Raw genomic sequence first — 17,140 nt, forward strand, 5'->3', positions numbered from 1 at the left:
AAACACTTAGGGCTAGAAAAGCCCCACTATGTAATTTACTATACCACAAAGACTTACCTATGCTTTGGCTTCTTTACAATGGTTATAGCAAGTGTGGTAGTTAAGGTTGTGTGTTATCTTGGCTGTGCCTGGTTGAGTGGCTGGGCAGCTGGCTGTAGTTATTCCCCATGATGAGACTGGCAGTCAGCTCCATGGTGGGATCTACCACAGGCAGCTGAGTAGCTGCTTTAGGGATGTGGTCTGCTTTCTGTATATAAGAAGCAGCTTTGGGAATGGTCTCTAGTTATGGCACTCTTGAACTCTGCATGTAGCTGAGTTGTTCAGTAGCCTGCCATGCTATGCCAATCTTGGGACTTTACTGGACTTGAATTAGTGGCCTGCCATGTAGTTTGGTGACATTGGGACTGTACCTTTTTACTTGTCAACCTTGGACTTCTCAGCCTCAGCAGCCAGCAACTGTCTGCGTGAAGAAAAGCCTCCAGCTTCAGTGGGCTGGGAGCAGGAGGTAGAGCTGAAGCCCAAGGTTGAGGGGCTTTCACTCAGCCCCTAGAGTCTGGCACTTTGAACTTGGATTTAAAGCCTCCAAAACTGTAAGAGAATAAACTCCTGTTTGTTCAAGCCATCCCATTTGTGGTATATTCTTGCCAGGGTGGCACTGGGTAGCCAAAACAGTAAGATCATAGTAAAAGTCACCAGGTATAACTATGTATTATGGGTGCAAATTTTGTGGAGGGCTGTGGGTAGGTCATATCAGAGATGTTCTGTCCCTCCTTGTGCGGTATCATCAGTCCAGGTACCAAGTTTAATTGAGTCACTTACCATGTGCCTGATACTCTGATGCATCTAACTTGATGAGAGGTACTCTTAGCCTTATTTTACAGAGAAGACAGCATGCTGAGATTATTTAAATATCCGTCGGGCTCTAGAGTGTGTGGACCCTTTTACTGCACCTTGTGTTAACCCCTTGCTCCACGATAGAGATGGGGCTGCAGTTTCAGGAAACAAGTCTTAAACAGCAGGGCTAACACTTGTCCAGAGAGAAAAAGCAATAACGAGGACCCAGAGTAAAGACATGGGTATGATGCACGTTACGTTCAGAATGAGTCTGAAGAGGGTGGGTTTGTAGGTGAGATTGGTATTGTTATTTATCTTTGTTTTCCTGATAGGTTCACAGAGATTACATAGCTATAGTCAATGCCCTTTATATGTAGGAGTTGAGTTTCTGAAAATTATCTCATAGATTATAAACTAGGAAAGTGGGAGATGTGTAAAACTCACCATCACATATTATGTTTAATAGTAGCTGCAGAATGAAGTTTCGTGGTCTTCAAACACTTATGTTCCAGTTGGATTGAACCCTCTTGCAAAATGAATCATGACGGCCCCGCATTGTCTAGTTAATTCTGTTCATGTCAATTGTCACTGCTGAACTCACCTGTAAAACTGGTTCATCCTTGAACTTCACTTCTTAAGGCTGGATTGCTGCTTTTAGTTTCATTTATTTTTTGTTGTTTTTTTTTGTAACCACATTTTAAACCTATATAAAAGTCCAGCTGAAACATACAAATAAGCACTAGTGTAAGTGTATTTTCAGGGAGCCATTTGGGAGGAGGAGGAAAGAAAATCCAGTGATTGGGAAGTATAAGGAACTCTGGTGGCGTAGTCCCCAAGGCATTTGACTGCTAACCAGAAGGCTGATGGTTCAAACCCACTAGCCACTTCATGGAAGGAAAACTAGGCAATTACTTTTGTAAAGATTTGCTGCCTTGGAAACCCAAAGGGGGTTGCTGTGAGTTGGAATTGACTTGATGGCAGCGAGTTTGGTTTTGTTTTTTGGGGAAGTATGGCATGGTCATTGGGGCTTCCTAGTTGTTTTCTGCTCAACTCCTGCTTTGAGGATATAAACAATTGGCAGAGAGGTACAAGTATAGGGAAAATCAGCTGTATATGTATGCAGATGATTTCTTAATGGGCTCTGTATGAATCTTACAGAACCCATTATCTTAATTTTTATTTGTTTACATGTTCTCTTCCAATGTCTTTTGTCATTGGACAACATTTTTTGGGCTACTATTATGTGTTGTAGACTATGAGGTAGCGTGAAACCTTAAAAATAACGTAGTGTAGAATTGGTAGTTAGGTTTTGTAGTTTGAGTTTCTGTTGTTTGGAGTGTGGTTTGGGCTGTATTTTCTTTCATGTATTTGTAAGAAGAAATTTTGAAGCCTATTCTAGTTAGTGTTTTAGTGAGTTATGAAATCGATAAACTTACTAGGTGGCAGAATGGCTTATTAAAGAACCCCTAGTAAATATGTATGTGAACTTTAACCAGAAGAAAGACCTACATCTTTTGATAGGGTGTTTGCAAAAAAACCAAACTCACTCCCGTCGAGTTGGATCCGACTCATATCGACCCCTCCTTGGGTTTCCAAGGTGGTATCACGAAGTAGCTTGCACAGTCTTCCTTCCAAGGAGCAGCTGGTGGGTTTGAACCACCAGGCTTCTGGTTAGCAGTCAAATGTCTTAGGTATTATGCCACCAGAGCCCCAGATAGGGTATTTAGGACAGATTAAAATGATCTTGTCTTGGAATTTGTAAGAATTTTAGTTTTCTGGGGCATTTGCTTTCTAGGGCATAGATGTTTACGGACTATAATAAGTTTGTGAGTTAAAATTAACGACTAGAGTTTTTGGAGGCCCACAGAGGGACAGAGATTAGTAATAGATTTAGAGTACAATGATTTTTCAGTAAATCCACTGTTTCTAAGCTATTATTAATCTTACAGCAGATAGGGCCAATTTTATTTTTTAGGGAAAAAAGAATATCAAAATCAAACTGATAATACAGGTGTTACATGAAAAATTCTGAAAAGAGGAGCCAGTTTAATTACAAGTACAAACTAAGGCAGAAAGGTAAGATGTACCCTTCTAGACTTTGAGAATGAGTTTTTAACAGAACATTTACTTTTATTACCACATTAAAATCAACAGAATGGGAATGTGTTATTGGTCTTTTCATTTTCTCATAGAGGTAACATCATTTTGTGTGATTGTAGTTGGCAGCTAGAGTGTGTGTGTGTGTATGTAGAGGTTTGGGGAGGGGTTTCACTAAGAAGACCAATTAGGAAAATGTTAATCTTTTTCTTAAAAAAAATTAAAGCAGTCTTTTTTTTTTTTTTGAGCATATATAACCAATAATTGCAGAATTTTCTAAGACAAAAGTCAGAATTTTCCCTTACTGCTATTCTATTTGCTGACAAGGACCAGGAAATAACTGAGAGAGACAAATGAAAACTGGTTAGGATTTGAATAGCCAATTCATTATAGCCTTTCAAGATTTTTTATCTCACTGGATGGCCTGTTTTGGTCAGTTAGTTTACTTGCTGGAGAGGAACAGGTGGGCATTTATATTGCAGAGTGGAGAACACTGTGGGCTGCATGGGACTCATCAGAGAGGATTCTTAATGAAAAAGAAAAGATTGCTTTGTAGCTACAGGTTCAGTATTTGTTTCTGTGACTGCTGTAGCAAATGACCAAAAACGTGGTAACTTAGAACAACATGCATTTATCCTCTTGTAATTCTGGAGGTCGGAATTCTGAAATCCGTTTCACTGAGCTGAAATCAAGGCATCCGCAGGGCTGTGTTCCCTCTGGAGGCTGTTGAGGAGATTCATTTTTTTGCCTTTTCCAGCTTTTAGAGCTCCATTCCTTGGATTCCTTGCCTTGTGGGCCCTTCCTCCATCTTCAAAGCCAGCAGCGTAGCATCTTGCTTCACTGGTCACAATGCCCTCTTTTCCTGTGTTCAAATCCCCCTCTGCTTCTCTCTTATAGGGACACTTGTGATTACATTTGGGGTCCACCCAGTTAATCCAGGATAGTCTTCGCATCTCAGGTCCTTTGGTTAATCACATCTGCAAGTGTCCTTTGGCATATAAAGTAACATTCACAGGAAATTAGGACATGGCTGTCTTTGGAGGCCATTGTTTAGCCTTCAGTAGGTTCCGAGGACTTCTGTACCTATGAGGTTCATGTGTACAAGCTAGCTGCATAATTCTAAGAGCTGTGTAACTGTAAAATTTAAAAGCTTCTTAAACCTTTTTGGTCATTGTTTGAAAAAGAATATTGAGATACTCCAGTGATAGAAAAAATAGTTGATATGGTTCAACACTAATAATTCCGGGTATGAAAACACGATTCAAAGACGTTCAGAGTACCATGGAAGTTATACGGCAGGCTTTAGAGAGCTGCCTTGAAGTTTGACGAAGATTCTGGTAGGTAGAAAGTGAACAGTTAAGACCCTTCTTGCCAAATTGATAGTAGGAGCAAGGGCCTGAAAATGGGAAACCACAGACTGTGTTCAAGGCACAGTGTCAAGTGGGTTAGTTGAACAAAAGAGTAAGGAGAGAATGCTGGGATGGTAGGTGGCCTTACATTATGGCTGACCTCAGGTGTTCGATGGTGGATATCATATTTTGTTTGTCCATGGTGAGTTGTTTTGAGCAAGGGGTATAAGGGGATAGTGATAGTGGTAGTTCAGTGGTAGAATTCTTGCCTTTTCACCTTCCATGCAGGAGATCTGGGTTCCACTCCTAGTACTGTGTGGCCCAAGGCCTCAGGCATGCACACACTCTTATTAGGCAGAATATTCCAGTGGCTCAGAGCTCCTCTCCTAGGAGGGGCCAACAGCATGTCCTGAAGAGAAGACTCCCCGCCCCCCACCCCCAGAATGTGCAAGGTTTGAGTAACCCAGGTCTGCTCAGTTAAGTCTTTCTTCTACCATGGGAATTAGGAGGTCACTGGTAATTTTGACATAGGAGCTTCATAGAGAAGTGATGGTAGAAGCCACAGTATAAGTGGTTTAAGGAAAGACTAGTGTATGGAAAATGGATGCAGGGGGTGAGAATTACATTTCAAGAAGATTGTGGATAAAAGGACAGAAAATAATGTAGCTTAAGGGAATTAGTAGCATCGGGATTTTTTTAGAACTAGGAGATGATAAATATTTTTGTGTGCAGAAGAAAAGGAAACAGTAGGGAGGGATAGAAAGTATAAGGACAAGAGAAGTGATATGATTGGAATAGTGTCTTAGAGGTGGTAGGGTTCACTGTGGAAGGGTGTAAGGCACTCTTTCTCAGAAGAATGAAAGAACAGAGAGAGAGAGAGAGAGAGAGGGAGAGAGAAAGTGTTATTGTTAAGCAACAGGCAGTTCCTTAGCAGCAGTGACTACTGCAGCTGTTGTGTTGCCTAGTATACTTCTATGGATTTGGCTGGTTAAGGAGACTTTGAGCCCAAATGGATTCAGGCAGTACATTACTCACAACACAGCAGGCAGTAGCATGAGCTTTATGTTCGCATCAGTTTCCCTTGTCTGCCAAGTCTGTGGGATGATGCGGCTGTGGCCCAAGTGGATATTGCACATCTGTGTCTTAGCTGAGGACCTCTGAGCTAGGAAGCCCTCGATCTTCTAAGGGGGTGGCTAGCAATGCTGCCCCCGTTGTCCTGGAGGAGTATGTTTTCTTTATCACACTGATCAGGAAACAGATCTGCCCTCTCACACTTGGAGACAACTTCCAAGGTTGTGTGCTGTGCAGATACCCTTTAATAAAGCTGTCTGTCTTATATGACCATGAGACCAGAAGAACTAGATGGTACCCGGCTGCCACTGTTAACCACTCAGAGGGCTATCAGTACAGTATCTAGGATCTATCCAGGAGATCCTGGATAGAGTGGGAGAACAATGTGGAACAAGATTCAAAATCATAAAAAAAAGACCAAATTTGCTGGTCTGATAGAGCCTGGTGAGACCCCTGAGACTATGGCCCCTAACTACCCTTCAGATCTGGAATTGAACTCACTCCTGTGGCTTCCAGCCAAATAATAGACAGACATATGCAGTGAACATTTACATCAGATAGATACACTCCTTGGAGTGATCAGTCATGGGAGAAAAGAAGGGCTATGTTTGCACGGGGAGATAGCTTGGGGGGCAGAGGGCAGGAGTGCATAAAAGGAAGGACATAGGGAAGAGGTAACTATGAGGAAGAAGTGGGAAAAGAGCGGTTATGTTGTGGGGAGTTGTAGTCAATGTCATGAGACAAAATGTGTGTGAACTGCTATGTGGAAAATGAATTTGCTCTGTAAACTTTCACCCAAATCACAATAAAAATTAAAAAAAAAATTATTTAGGAATAAAGCTGTCTGTGCCCTTTGCTCAGATGACATTCGAAGTGCCAGACCCATAGAGAATTATGTCTCAACTATGTGTGTGTGTATGTATATATGTATACAATTAATTCTTGTTATTCATAGTTGTTAGGTTCTGTACAGTCAACTGCAGACACTATATTAGTGAATACTGAACCATTGGTCCTAAGGGAAATAAAGAGTTAAGTTACCATGAGCCTCTGGTGACATTTTCATCAACTCTTCCATACATAACTTAGTTTTATGTATTATTTCTGTTTAAAGATCCCTTCTTTGTTATATAGTTTTGATTCACTAACATTGAAGTTAATGGCCAACAGCACTATAACTCGTGCTTGAACAAAGCTTATTCCCTTTGAAGGCACTAGACAGCATTTTAGCATTGTGCTTGGGGGCCATTTTTAACAGCAATGTCATCAACACAAACATGCAGTAAATAGATCACAAAAAGGACATTTGTTTACAGTCTGAGAACTAAGACAAGAAGACAGAGCATCACCTTGTTCAGACTCAGCTGGGAATGTACATATTGGGTGACTCAAAGTTTTTACTGCTCTGTACTTGTTCATAAATGATTGCAAAAGTGCTGCAGGTATTGATCGTGAGGTTTTATAAGTAAATATCAGTGAGGAGGCGAAGTTGTGAATATGGAATCTGTGAGTAATGAGGATCAACTATACGTGTGTGTATGTGTATTTGCAAAGAGATCTTAAGATGTAGAAAATGCACTTGAGGGAGATTATGTGGATATGCCCACCCTTTTCTGTTACGACACATTGGATTGAGTCAATATGGCAGGATTTGTGTCTGACGCATTGTTTTTCCTCAGAGTTTAGTACAGTGCCTTGGGCTTAGTAGGTTCTCCGTGAATGTTTACTATTGACGATCTTTAAAAATCATACCTCCCCTCTGAGACAGGACTCCCTAGATAATTTCTGAAGTGTGTATGGGGCCCAATAATTATGTTATCTGCAGGTCTATTTAAAATGTCCATTTCATGTGACAAAATGTACTGATCTCGGGAGTGTATTTTGATAAAATAATACTTAATAGGTTTGGAAAAATTTTCTTTATACAGCACACATTTTATATATGTAAAACAAAATCACATTATATCATTTTAATACGGTGTTCATAATAGTTATTGCCTGTGTGTCAGGGTAGTGTCCTAAAATAGTAGTGCTTTGCAGTTGATACTGCAGATTCCATTAAGGAAAAACTCTTGTGTGACAGATGTGTTTGGTCCTGTAGGAATCAACGTCTGTAACAATGGCTTTTATATAAATGGAATCAGATGGCTAGGAAGCAATGTTAATGTCTGTTAGGTCCTTTAAAATGGGAATACAGTCAGGTTTCAGTTGTTGAGCAGCAATCAGGTATGAAAATGGGAAAGATTTGACTGCCTTTTTTGTGAAGAAGAATAAAACAAGGGCACGTAGACAAAGAAGTAGGGGTAGAGAGAGGCAAGTTAGCGTCAAAGTGATTCATCTGCACCCAGGTCTGTTCTACACCCCTTTTCTGATCTGTGTGCTTCTGTCCCCTGCAGAATGAATCAGCCTGACATTTTATCAACTTTTTGAAAAGTGAGGTGAAGTGGTGTGGAACACATCAGAGGGGTGAAGCTGAGCAAATCTGAAAGAGAGCAGAGCATTGCATTTCATATTCTGTGTGTGCTGCCCCCTCCTTGTGGAGCCAGCAGAGGCGGAATTGATGTCCACTCATTTTCAGTGTATCTAGCTACCTTCATGTTACACTGATATTAATATAGTTGAAGTAAGAAAAGAGCTCACTGAGGCAGTTACTGCACCATAGACAGTCATCAGTTTCTCTGCAACCCTACAATCACATGGGATTCTAGTGTCTGCCTGGACTTGTACTTGCCACAAGATGACCTTTATTGCATTTAGTGTATATGTGTTAAGTGATTTTTTTTTTTTAGTATACACACTATTGCTTCTTTGAAAGTTCGTAAGAGTTTGTTAGGGCTTCCCAGAATTATCAGCTGGATCTGAGCAGAAAAAAATTGTGGGATGAGAAACCTTTCTTGATAACTCTAAATAATAACTATGAGGTGATAGCAAGGGTAAATGCCAGTTCAGCCCTGGGTATTGGCATGCATGGATGCATGTGTATGCTTGAAGGAAGTAATTGGTAAATCACGGCATCCTTAGCATTCTGTGTTTCTGCACAAAATGACTCAACTTTTTCACCTGAAAAATAAGCTATTTGAAACCTATTTTTGCTTGTTAGTATTCCATTCAAATGAATTATGTACAGATAATGATTATTTTTGGATGCCTTCCAGAGACAGATGGCACCGTGTTCAGAATTCACACAAAAGCCGGAGGACTTATGGATGTGGATGTACCCTTAGAACTTGTGTTTCATTTACCTGTCACTTACCCTTTGTGTCTGCCTGGTATCTCGGTTAACTCTGAACACCTGACCAGGGCCCAGTGTGCGACTGTGAAAGAGAAGTTACTTGAGCAAGCAGAGAACCTTTTGTCAGAACCTATGATTCACGAGCTTGTTCTTTGGGTTCAGCAGAATCTCAGACACGTCCTCAACCAACCAGAAACTGGAAGCAGCAGTGAAAAGTGTACTTTTCCACTGAGCACAACTGTGGACGATGAACTGTGGGTAACTCTTTTGCATTTAGATCACATGAGAGCAAAGACTAAATACATCAAAACTGTGGAGAAGTGGACTTCAGATTTAAGGCTGACAGGAAGACTGATGTTCATGGGTAAAATAATACTGATTTTACTGCAGGGAGGCAGAAACAACATCAAGGTGGTAAAAAAAGTTAAATGTTGAATGTGAATTTTACTATTTTCTTCTTAAAATGGTATATCTGTATTTTATAACAAATTAATCATTAAGATGGTTCTGCTTTATAACAGATTAGTCATTAAGAAATTTCTCTTTATAAAGATTAACCATTAAGATATTTCTGCTTTTTCTGTTACCAGGTTAATAGCTCTTCATTTTCTTTTTTAAGAATGTCTTTATTAGCTCCTGATAGCAACTATAAATTTGTAAAGCTTGAAGAATAAGCATAAGATTATATTTTGGAAGTCATGGCACTTTGTGAAAGTTACAGAGTATAGAAGAAAAAATTCCTGTAGTAATAAATAAGAATGTTATTTTTCTTAAGCCTCAACTTTATAAATGTGCACTAAAAGTTTGTGCATATTAATATTTCTCTCCTGTTAGAAACAGCATGAGATATATTTGTGGGTAGTCTGCAAAAATGTTAACACTGTGGCAGTTAAAAATACTTTCTGACATTTTAATTTAATATCTATAATACCTAGAAAGAAGAGCTTGTCGCTTATAAGCAAGATTTAGTGTTAGTAGAAGTAGGATCATTAGGGCTGGCAGCTTGTCACCTCCTACCTAACTTTTGCTTTCCAGCTGACTTGTCCCAGCAGCTGCTTTCAAAATCATCATCTTCAGTTTTTAAGTTCTCATTCTAAACACGTCTAAGCTGGTTTAAGTGGAGCCAAATGAAGAAAACTGCTTATTATATTTTAAATCTTGAAAGAGCTACAAATCACTTAATAGAGTTTATGTTTTCAAATAGATTGGGTCAGGAATAATTACAATTGAATTTATTTGAAACAGATTTAGCTTGTACAAGCTATAATCTTAAAGATTTATAGAATGATGACCTGCATTTTTCATAATCTTAAAGATTTATAGAATGATGACCTGCATTTTTCGTGATAGACTCTTATCACAAAATGAGTCTAATATCTGATTAATCACATTAGTGCTGGGTTGCAGCATATAGGTACAACAAATAATTCAAATTTAATATATAACCTGTATTGGGGCCTGACAAATGGACCATGTATTTTAAGGTTATTTATACTGTATCTAGGAGCTCTGGTAGCGTAGTGCCTAAGGCACTTAACTGCTAACCAGAAGGCTGGCAGTTCAAACCCACCAACCACTCCTCGGAAGAAAGGTTAGGCAACCTACTTCTGTAGTGATACCGCCTCAGAAACCCAAGGAGGGGTCGCTATGAGTCAGGGCCAACTCGGCATGCAACAACAACAACAACATACTGTATCTAGGAGGCTCTGGTAGCGTAGTGCCTAAGGCACTTGACTGTTAACCAGAAGGCTGACAGTTCACACCCACCAGCCACTCCTCGGAAGGAAGATGGGGCAATCTACTTTGTAGTGATACTGCCTCGGAAACCCAAGGAGGGGTCCCTATGAGAGTCGGGTCTGACTTGATGACACATAACAACAACCACCACCACATACTGTATCTGTAAAACTTGATCCTTTTGGGTACTGACTGACAAGAAAAATACAAATTAATTTCCTTGCTCATATTTCCCCAAAAGGCTCATATTTTTCTTTAAGCTAGCTCCGGTGTATTTGGCTAAGTGTAGCTGTTTTTCAGATGTTGCTACCTAGATTGAATTGATCAATTAATTAACAAGTATTTATTCATATAACTTGACCCTTTGCTAATATATAGAAATTGTAATTGTTTTAAATAATTGTCTCTAAACCGACATTTTGTGTAAGTATCTTATATTTACATAAGATTGTGTAGTAAGAGTGAGAATGTACAGGTACATATTTATGGGAGCTCTGGTGGCGTAGTGCCTAAGGCACTTGACTGCTAACCAGAATTCTGGAGGTTCAAACCCACGAGCTACTACTCAGAAGGAAGGTTGAGCAACCTACTTCCATAGAGATACTGCCTCAGAGACCCAAGGAGGGGTTGCTATGAGTCAGAACCTACTTGATGTACATATTTATAGATGCCATCAATTTGAAATAATAAGTGCTACATGCTTGTCAACTTCATTCAGATGCTCATTAGAAATAATAATAACAGCACTAGCATAGCAGTATATGTCAGGCAGTCCTCTAGGTGCTTTGTTTATATTAACTTAATCATCACAATTCCCCCATGAGGTCAATGCTGCTGTGATTCTCATTGTATAGAAGAAATAACTAAGGCATAGAACGTATAAGTAGCCAGCCCAGAGTCTGAATTACTGGGTGGTCCCATCCAAATTCATGAGTCAGAATTGATTTGAAAGCAACTAGTTTGGTTTTTGGTTAGCCTGATTACCTCACTCTTTACTCCTGCATTCTCCAGAACGTTGTGCTTATAAGTATGTAAAAATTGTGTATAACTCTCTTATGCCTTGATTCAGTAAAGAGAGCATAGGACTCTTTATGCATGAAAATAAGCTTCAAGGTCCATGGCTCCTTTAAAACTAGGACTTTGAGATTCAGAGAAGATATGTATTTGACATACTGTTTTATCATTTAGGAGTACCTGATTCTTCAGAAAACCTCCAAAGTAGATGTGGACTCAAGTGGAAAGAAATGCAGAGAGAAAATGATTAGTGTCCTGTTTGAAACAAAAGTACAGATGGAACACAAAAGGTATAATTTAATACTACTGCAGAAAGAAAAGCAACTGAATCGATAATTACACTCTGACAAATCTAGGCATATCCATGATTTTCTCTTGTATAATGCAGGTTTCTGGCATTTGAAGTCAAAGAGTATTCATCATTGGACGAGTTACAAAAGGAATTTGAAACAGCAGGACTGAAGAATCTTTACTCTGAATTTGTACTTGGGCTGGTAAAGTGAAATGGAAGACAAGACTCTTAGTCAAGCAGCAGTGTTTTTGTTTTGTTCATTTTTGTTGTTTTTTTATACTGGATTTTGAGAGTAGTTAATTGAAATACATGAGAAATTTTGAAGTTTCTCTGCAGCAAAATGGGAGACATCATCCTTACTTTAGTAAAACTTAATTCTGTTTTATGGAAAAATAAAGATTTTTTTTTAAAAAACTGACTTCTAATTTTTGACAGGAAAAGCTAGGTCCAATATATCTGAAAGATAAATATAAAATGATGATTATAAATGAGTCCTTGCTTTTTATACAGGACTTGTTTGGCACTATGTGATTTTCTGGCTAATTTTCTTATAATTAAATGATTTTAAAAAATAGATTTGTTTTCATGTTTACTTAAAAATAAGTTTTTAGTATTTGATAGTGATTTTTTTCCCATTCAGCTTATTATATCTAATGTTTTAAGTTGACTCTTAAAAAAATGTAACACTAATTTCTTTGTGGGGTTGCATAAATCATTATTTGGTTTAAATACAAACTAAAGAAATTGTACAGAACTGGATTTATAATCCCTTCATTTTGGGCTACCAAAATAGCTTGGGACTAGCTAGCAATAGAACTAGAGAGTTGATTTAAGGTAAATTTTTATTTGAAAAATTTATTTTATTTGAAAAATTTACCTTCTGGTTTTACGAGGAGAGATGTTTCACAGAAAATGAACTTGGCCTGGATGGATGAAATTATATAGAAATAGTATTTTTTATTTCTTAGGAACTCCGTAAAGGCATGATCATCTTAAAATACATTTATTGTGACTTAAAGAGGGAAGAAGCCATAAAATAAAAGCTTATGTTAAAGTTTATAACCAAAGTGTAAGCAGACATTTTTGTCTGAGAAAGGATATTGTGTATATGAGGTCACTTGGGCTTCTAAAATAAGGGGCCAAGTGATGAAAGAAAGACCAAGTGAATTCTTTTTACTGCAATGTATAAAGTTCACTGACATCAACATAAAATTAAAACTGATGGAAGAGCTAAGTGAGCAAAACTTTGTGGCATGTTGAGTAGCGTTTTTTGACAGTGCTGTTCTATGACTATGGCAGTTCAATGTGAATGTGTCGTTTTCAGACACCATTGTAATTGAATTATACCTGCCTAGCCTTGGAAGATGGGAGCTCTGGTAGCGTAGTGCCTAAGGCACTTAACTGCTAACCAGAAGGCTGGCGGTTCAAACCCATCAGCCACTCCTCGGAAGGAAGATGGGGCAATGTACTTCCATAGTGATACTGTCTTGGAAACCCAAGGAGGGGTCGCTGTGAGTCGGGTCTGACTCCGTGGCACGTAGCAACAACAACAAGCCTTGGAAGACAGCCCTGGCGATCTGCTTCTGAAAGGTCACAGTCTTGAAAATCCTACTGAGTATAGTTCTACTGTGACACATATGGGGTTGCCATGGATCAGAATTGACTTGATGTTGAGTAACAACAACACTGATCATATTACAGGGCTCTATTAATGAGGGGGATTTTTCAGGTTTCTTTCATTCTTGAATGTTTATGATTTTTCCTGGAGGACTGGTGTCTATAGATTGTTCTGTGGGAAGAGCGTATATGGCAAGGAGAAGCTACCCTACTGGCATTCAAAACTGGGAAAATAGGTTTGAAAGTTTTGGATGGCCACTATTATTCCTTCATTTTAATTAATATACTTCTGGTGAAAATTAAAATAGTGGGGGCAAAGGAAAAAAGAACAAGGTTGAAAATATTGGCCATGTCGTTTGGAGTGGTTGAGAGCACTCCAGATCATTACATTAAAAGTTACCACCATTAGGTCTTTAACAGCAGTAATAGCAGGAGGTTGTGTCTGAATTTTGTAACAACAGAACTTCTAGTCCTCTTTATTTTACCATGGCTCTTCTCTGCTAAAGTGTCTTATCACTCCATATTTTGTGATACTTCTTCAAAATTTCATCTTCAAATTTGACTCTTTACCCCTAAAGAAGGGGTAATGAGAATCACGCCTGAAGGAATGTTGGTAATGACTTTCTCCAACTTAATCATGTTGTATTTCTATCTGCTGAAATAATGTTAACAACGTATTGTGTATGATTACTTTCTTGGATCTTTACACCTAAGTCTTTCATAAATATATACACATCAGAATGCAAAACTAAATCTCAACAGTGTTAGAGATTTTCATAGATTTAATTTGACCTATGAGTAAAGGAAAATTTTATGTACCAAAAACCTGTAAGAATCTTAATTGATATTTCTTTCATTTTAATATTTGAGGAAGAGAATCTTAATTGTTTCCATTGATGTTTTTGCCTCAAATTCTTTACTGTTTTCCTTTCAGCTTGAGGCACTTAGGAAAAGATTATTAGGACTTCTAACTTCCCATTGGAAGAAAATGAAAAATGAAGTATAAAAGAATCCTCTTAAAATATCAAGATTCAAGAAGATAGAATTTTTGGGCTAAGCGTGAGAGGGGAGAACAATCCACAGAGGTGAGCCTGGCACTTGGGGCTATTTTTGCCTATGATACATTTGCCAACCTGAAAGGCTGAGTTAACAAATGGCAGCTAAAACATCTAGAGGAGCTCTGGTGACACAGTGTTTAAGTCATTAGGCTGCTAACCAGAAGATTGGAGGTTCAAACTCAACAGCTGCTCCATAGGAAGGAAGTTGAGGCAGTTTGCTTCTGTAGAGATTCACAGCCTTGGAAACCCTATAGGGGCAGTTCTACTCTGTTCTATAGGGTTGCTCTTAAGAATCAATTCTAGGGCAGTGGGTTTGGTTTGGTTTGAAAATCTGAGGACAAAAGTTGTCATGTCTGGGGTAGAGGACATGGGACCAAGAGCTGGGACCCTGAGCTGGGATATTGTAGGATTAAGGGTGAATAAGAGAGATACCATTTGCCCCTGACTACAACTAAGTTTTGAGTTACAGGACCAGAAATTTTGAAACTTTGAACTTGGAGTAGAGTAATCTATGATTCTAATGTTCCCAGGTACTCCAGAACTTTGGAGGAAGATAACATCATCCTAGGCCTCATGTCTTAATAATTTTTTATTTCAATATCCAGCAGAGGTAATTTGGCACATGAGGCAAGATACTATGAGTGATACCATGAAACAATAAGACAATAGAAATAGACCCATAGGGACTCTAGATCCTGAACTTATCAGACATAATTCATGAAACAACTGTGCTCAAGGAGATAAAAGCCCAGCTTGAAACTGGCATTAGAAACTGTAAAAAGTGACAGTATATTTCAAAACAAAACAACATATTCTAGAACTGAAAAATGCATTAATTTAATGGATGGTTAATCACTCAAGATCTAGTTTGGAAATCAGAAACCTATCTAGGGAGGAAGCAGAGACAAATAGCATTCTGGTGACACACTCCACCCAATCCCTCTAGGACTTAAAAAAAAAACAACTCAATACCGTCAAGTTGGATCTGACTCATAGTGACCCCTCCTTGGGTTTCATAGGCAGTATCACTATGGAAGTAGATTGCCCAGTCTTCCCTCTGAGGAGTGGCTCGTGGGTTTGAACTGCCACCCTTCTGGTTAGTTGTCAAATGATCCAGAAAACTGACTGAAACAGATAGATGATGATCCTGGCACTCTGAGCATCAAATGAACAGATAAAGAATTAGATTGAGTGCCAGTTGGAAAGGGAGATGGAAGAAGGACAGTAACTGGGGAGTGAGAAGCAGCTGGGGCCTGATGAAGCATGGCCGTTTTAAGACACACAAAGTATACACAAGTGAGGAGAAACCAACTTCATTGACTCCACACTGGAACAGAGACAGGGTGGACAGATCTGGAGTGAATCAAGATTAGCAGAATATGTGCTGGATCTGGGAGAGGAAAATGCAGGGAAACAGTGAAATAGGTAAGATTTCCAGGGCACAGGTGACTGCAGAATGAGGAGGGAGCCAGTGAAACAACTTGTTACTAGTGAACACTGGTCTTCTGGGTTGAGGGCCCATGTGAAGGGGAAGACCTGTGGTGTGTTGGTTGGAGATGCTGGACTCTGGGTGGTCCCTCACTTGTTTGAGTCTGGGCAGGAATGGATAATTGGGTGCACATACCTAGAAGTGCACCAGGCCTATGTCAGTGAATTGCAACCAGAGAGGTGCTTTTTCCACTTTTCCCACTACACCTTTCTGGTGACCATGGGTGAATCCTCTTCCTGTCCCCACAAACCCAGTTGCTATGGGTTCCCCCTTAGGTGGCACTCCCACCCGAACAGTTCCTTGGGCCACCTTCTCCCACTAGAAGTCCAGCCACTTGCCACTCTGAGTCCCAAGCAGACAGAGCCAGTGTCTGCGGCTCTGCCTGCTGTGTCATGCTTTCACTGAACACAAGGCATGCACCCCTGTTGCCTCCTTTGTTGGAGATACTTGTGTGTCAGACTTCTAATCCGCAGGCAGGCACTCTGCTGTATCACCCCAAAACTGCCTGCTGCCACTGCTGCTGGCTGATCATAGCTGCACTGCCCCACCCCCTTTTTTTAGTTTTCTGGTTTTTCCTTTTTATACATTTTTCTTCCTTTTTGTTTATTTCCTTCTCTTTCTCTTTTATTTTCACTAATATTTCTTCACATCCATCCCCCCTTGTTTTCCTATTCTATCCAATAGGAGGCAGACATTAATTCCCCACTAGTCAGCCATACCTATTACATGTATCACCTACCACCTCACTCAATGGGCAAGTCACCCACTCCTGTACTAGTGGATTAATGACAGATGGTGGACAACACCTGTTCATCGCACCCACAGCTCCTCTTCACTACTGACAAATAGAGACCAGTGCCCACTTTCCCACCAGTTACTCCACCCACCCAGAGGCAGTTAGGGAATGCCCCAGTGCTGTCATACTAACAAACAAAGAAGCACGTCTGCCCCAGACACCCAGATATATATAAAAAAAAGCAAAGCAAAAAATTAGGGTGAAACAAACCAACATCAAATCTACAAATAAAAACAGCAACTCTAGAATGTCTCAGTGACAATAGACAACTTTAATTGAAACAAAGAAACAGGACAAGATAGTGCAAGCAACCAAAATAAAGAACTAGGAAATTTTCCCAAGGAAGAATAAGTGATGGAACAATCTGATCAGGGATTGAAAAGAAAAAAAAAATATATGTATGTGTGTGCATGTATGTGTGTGTATATGTATATACACATACACATACACACGTGTTGTCACATATATATATGTCACACACACACGTGTGTGTGTGTGTGTGTTTGTATGTTTCCAAGAGCTCAAAGAAACCACAAACAAAATTAAGGAAAGCA

At 39.4% G+C, this 17,140-nt stretch overlaps 1 protein-coding gene across 1 annotated transcript in view; it reads left to right on the forward strand.

The window, feature by feature from the left end:
• The window catches only part of RWDD3 (RWD domain containing 3), a 26,116-nt gene extending 14,279 nt beyond the window's left edge, over positions 1–11,837 (forward strand). The window contains exons 3-5 of the mRNA XM_007936127.1: positions 8,507–8,994; positions 11,509–11,624; positions 11,723–11,837. Coding sequence (XP_007934318.1) covers positions 8,507–8,994; positions 11,509–11,624; positions 11,723–11,837 — 719 coding nt within the window. The remainder of the gene's footprint in view (positions 1–8,506; positions 8,995–11,508; positions 11,625–11,722) is intronic.
• The last annotated feature ends 5,303 nt before the right edge of the window (positions 11,838–17,140 follow it).

The sequence above is a fragment of the Orycteropus afer genome, unplaced genomic scaffold (assembly GCF_000298275.1).
Source record: "Orycteropus afer afer isolate SDZICR_OR568_19922 unplaced genomic scaffold, OryAfe1.0 scaffold00033, whole genome shotgun sequence".
In the NCBI taxonomy this organism is placed as follows: domain Eukaryota; kingdom Metazoa; phylum Chordata; class Mammalia; order Tubulidentata; family Orycteropodidae; genus Orycteropus; species Orycteropus afer.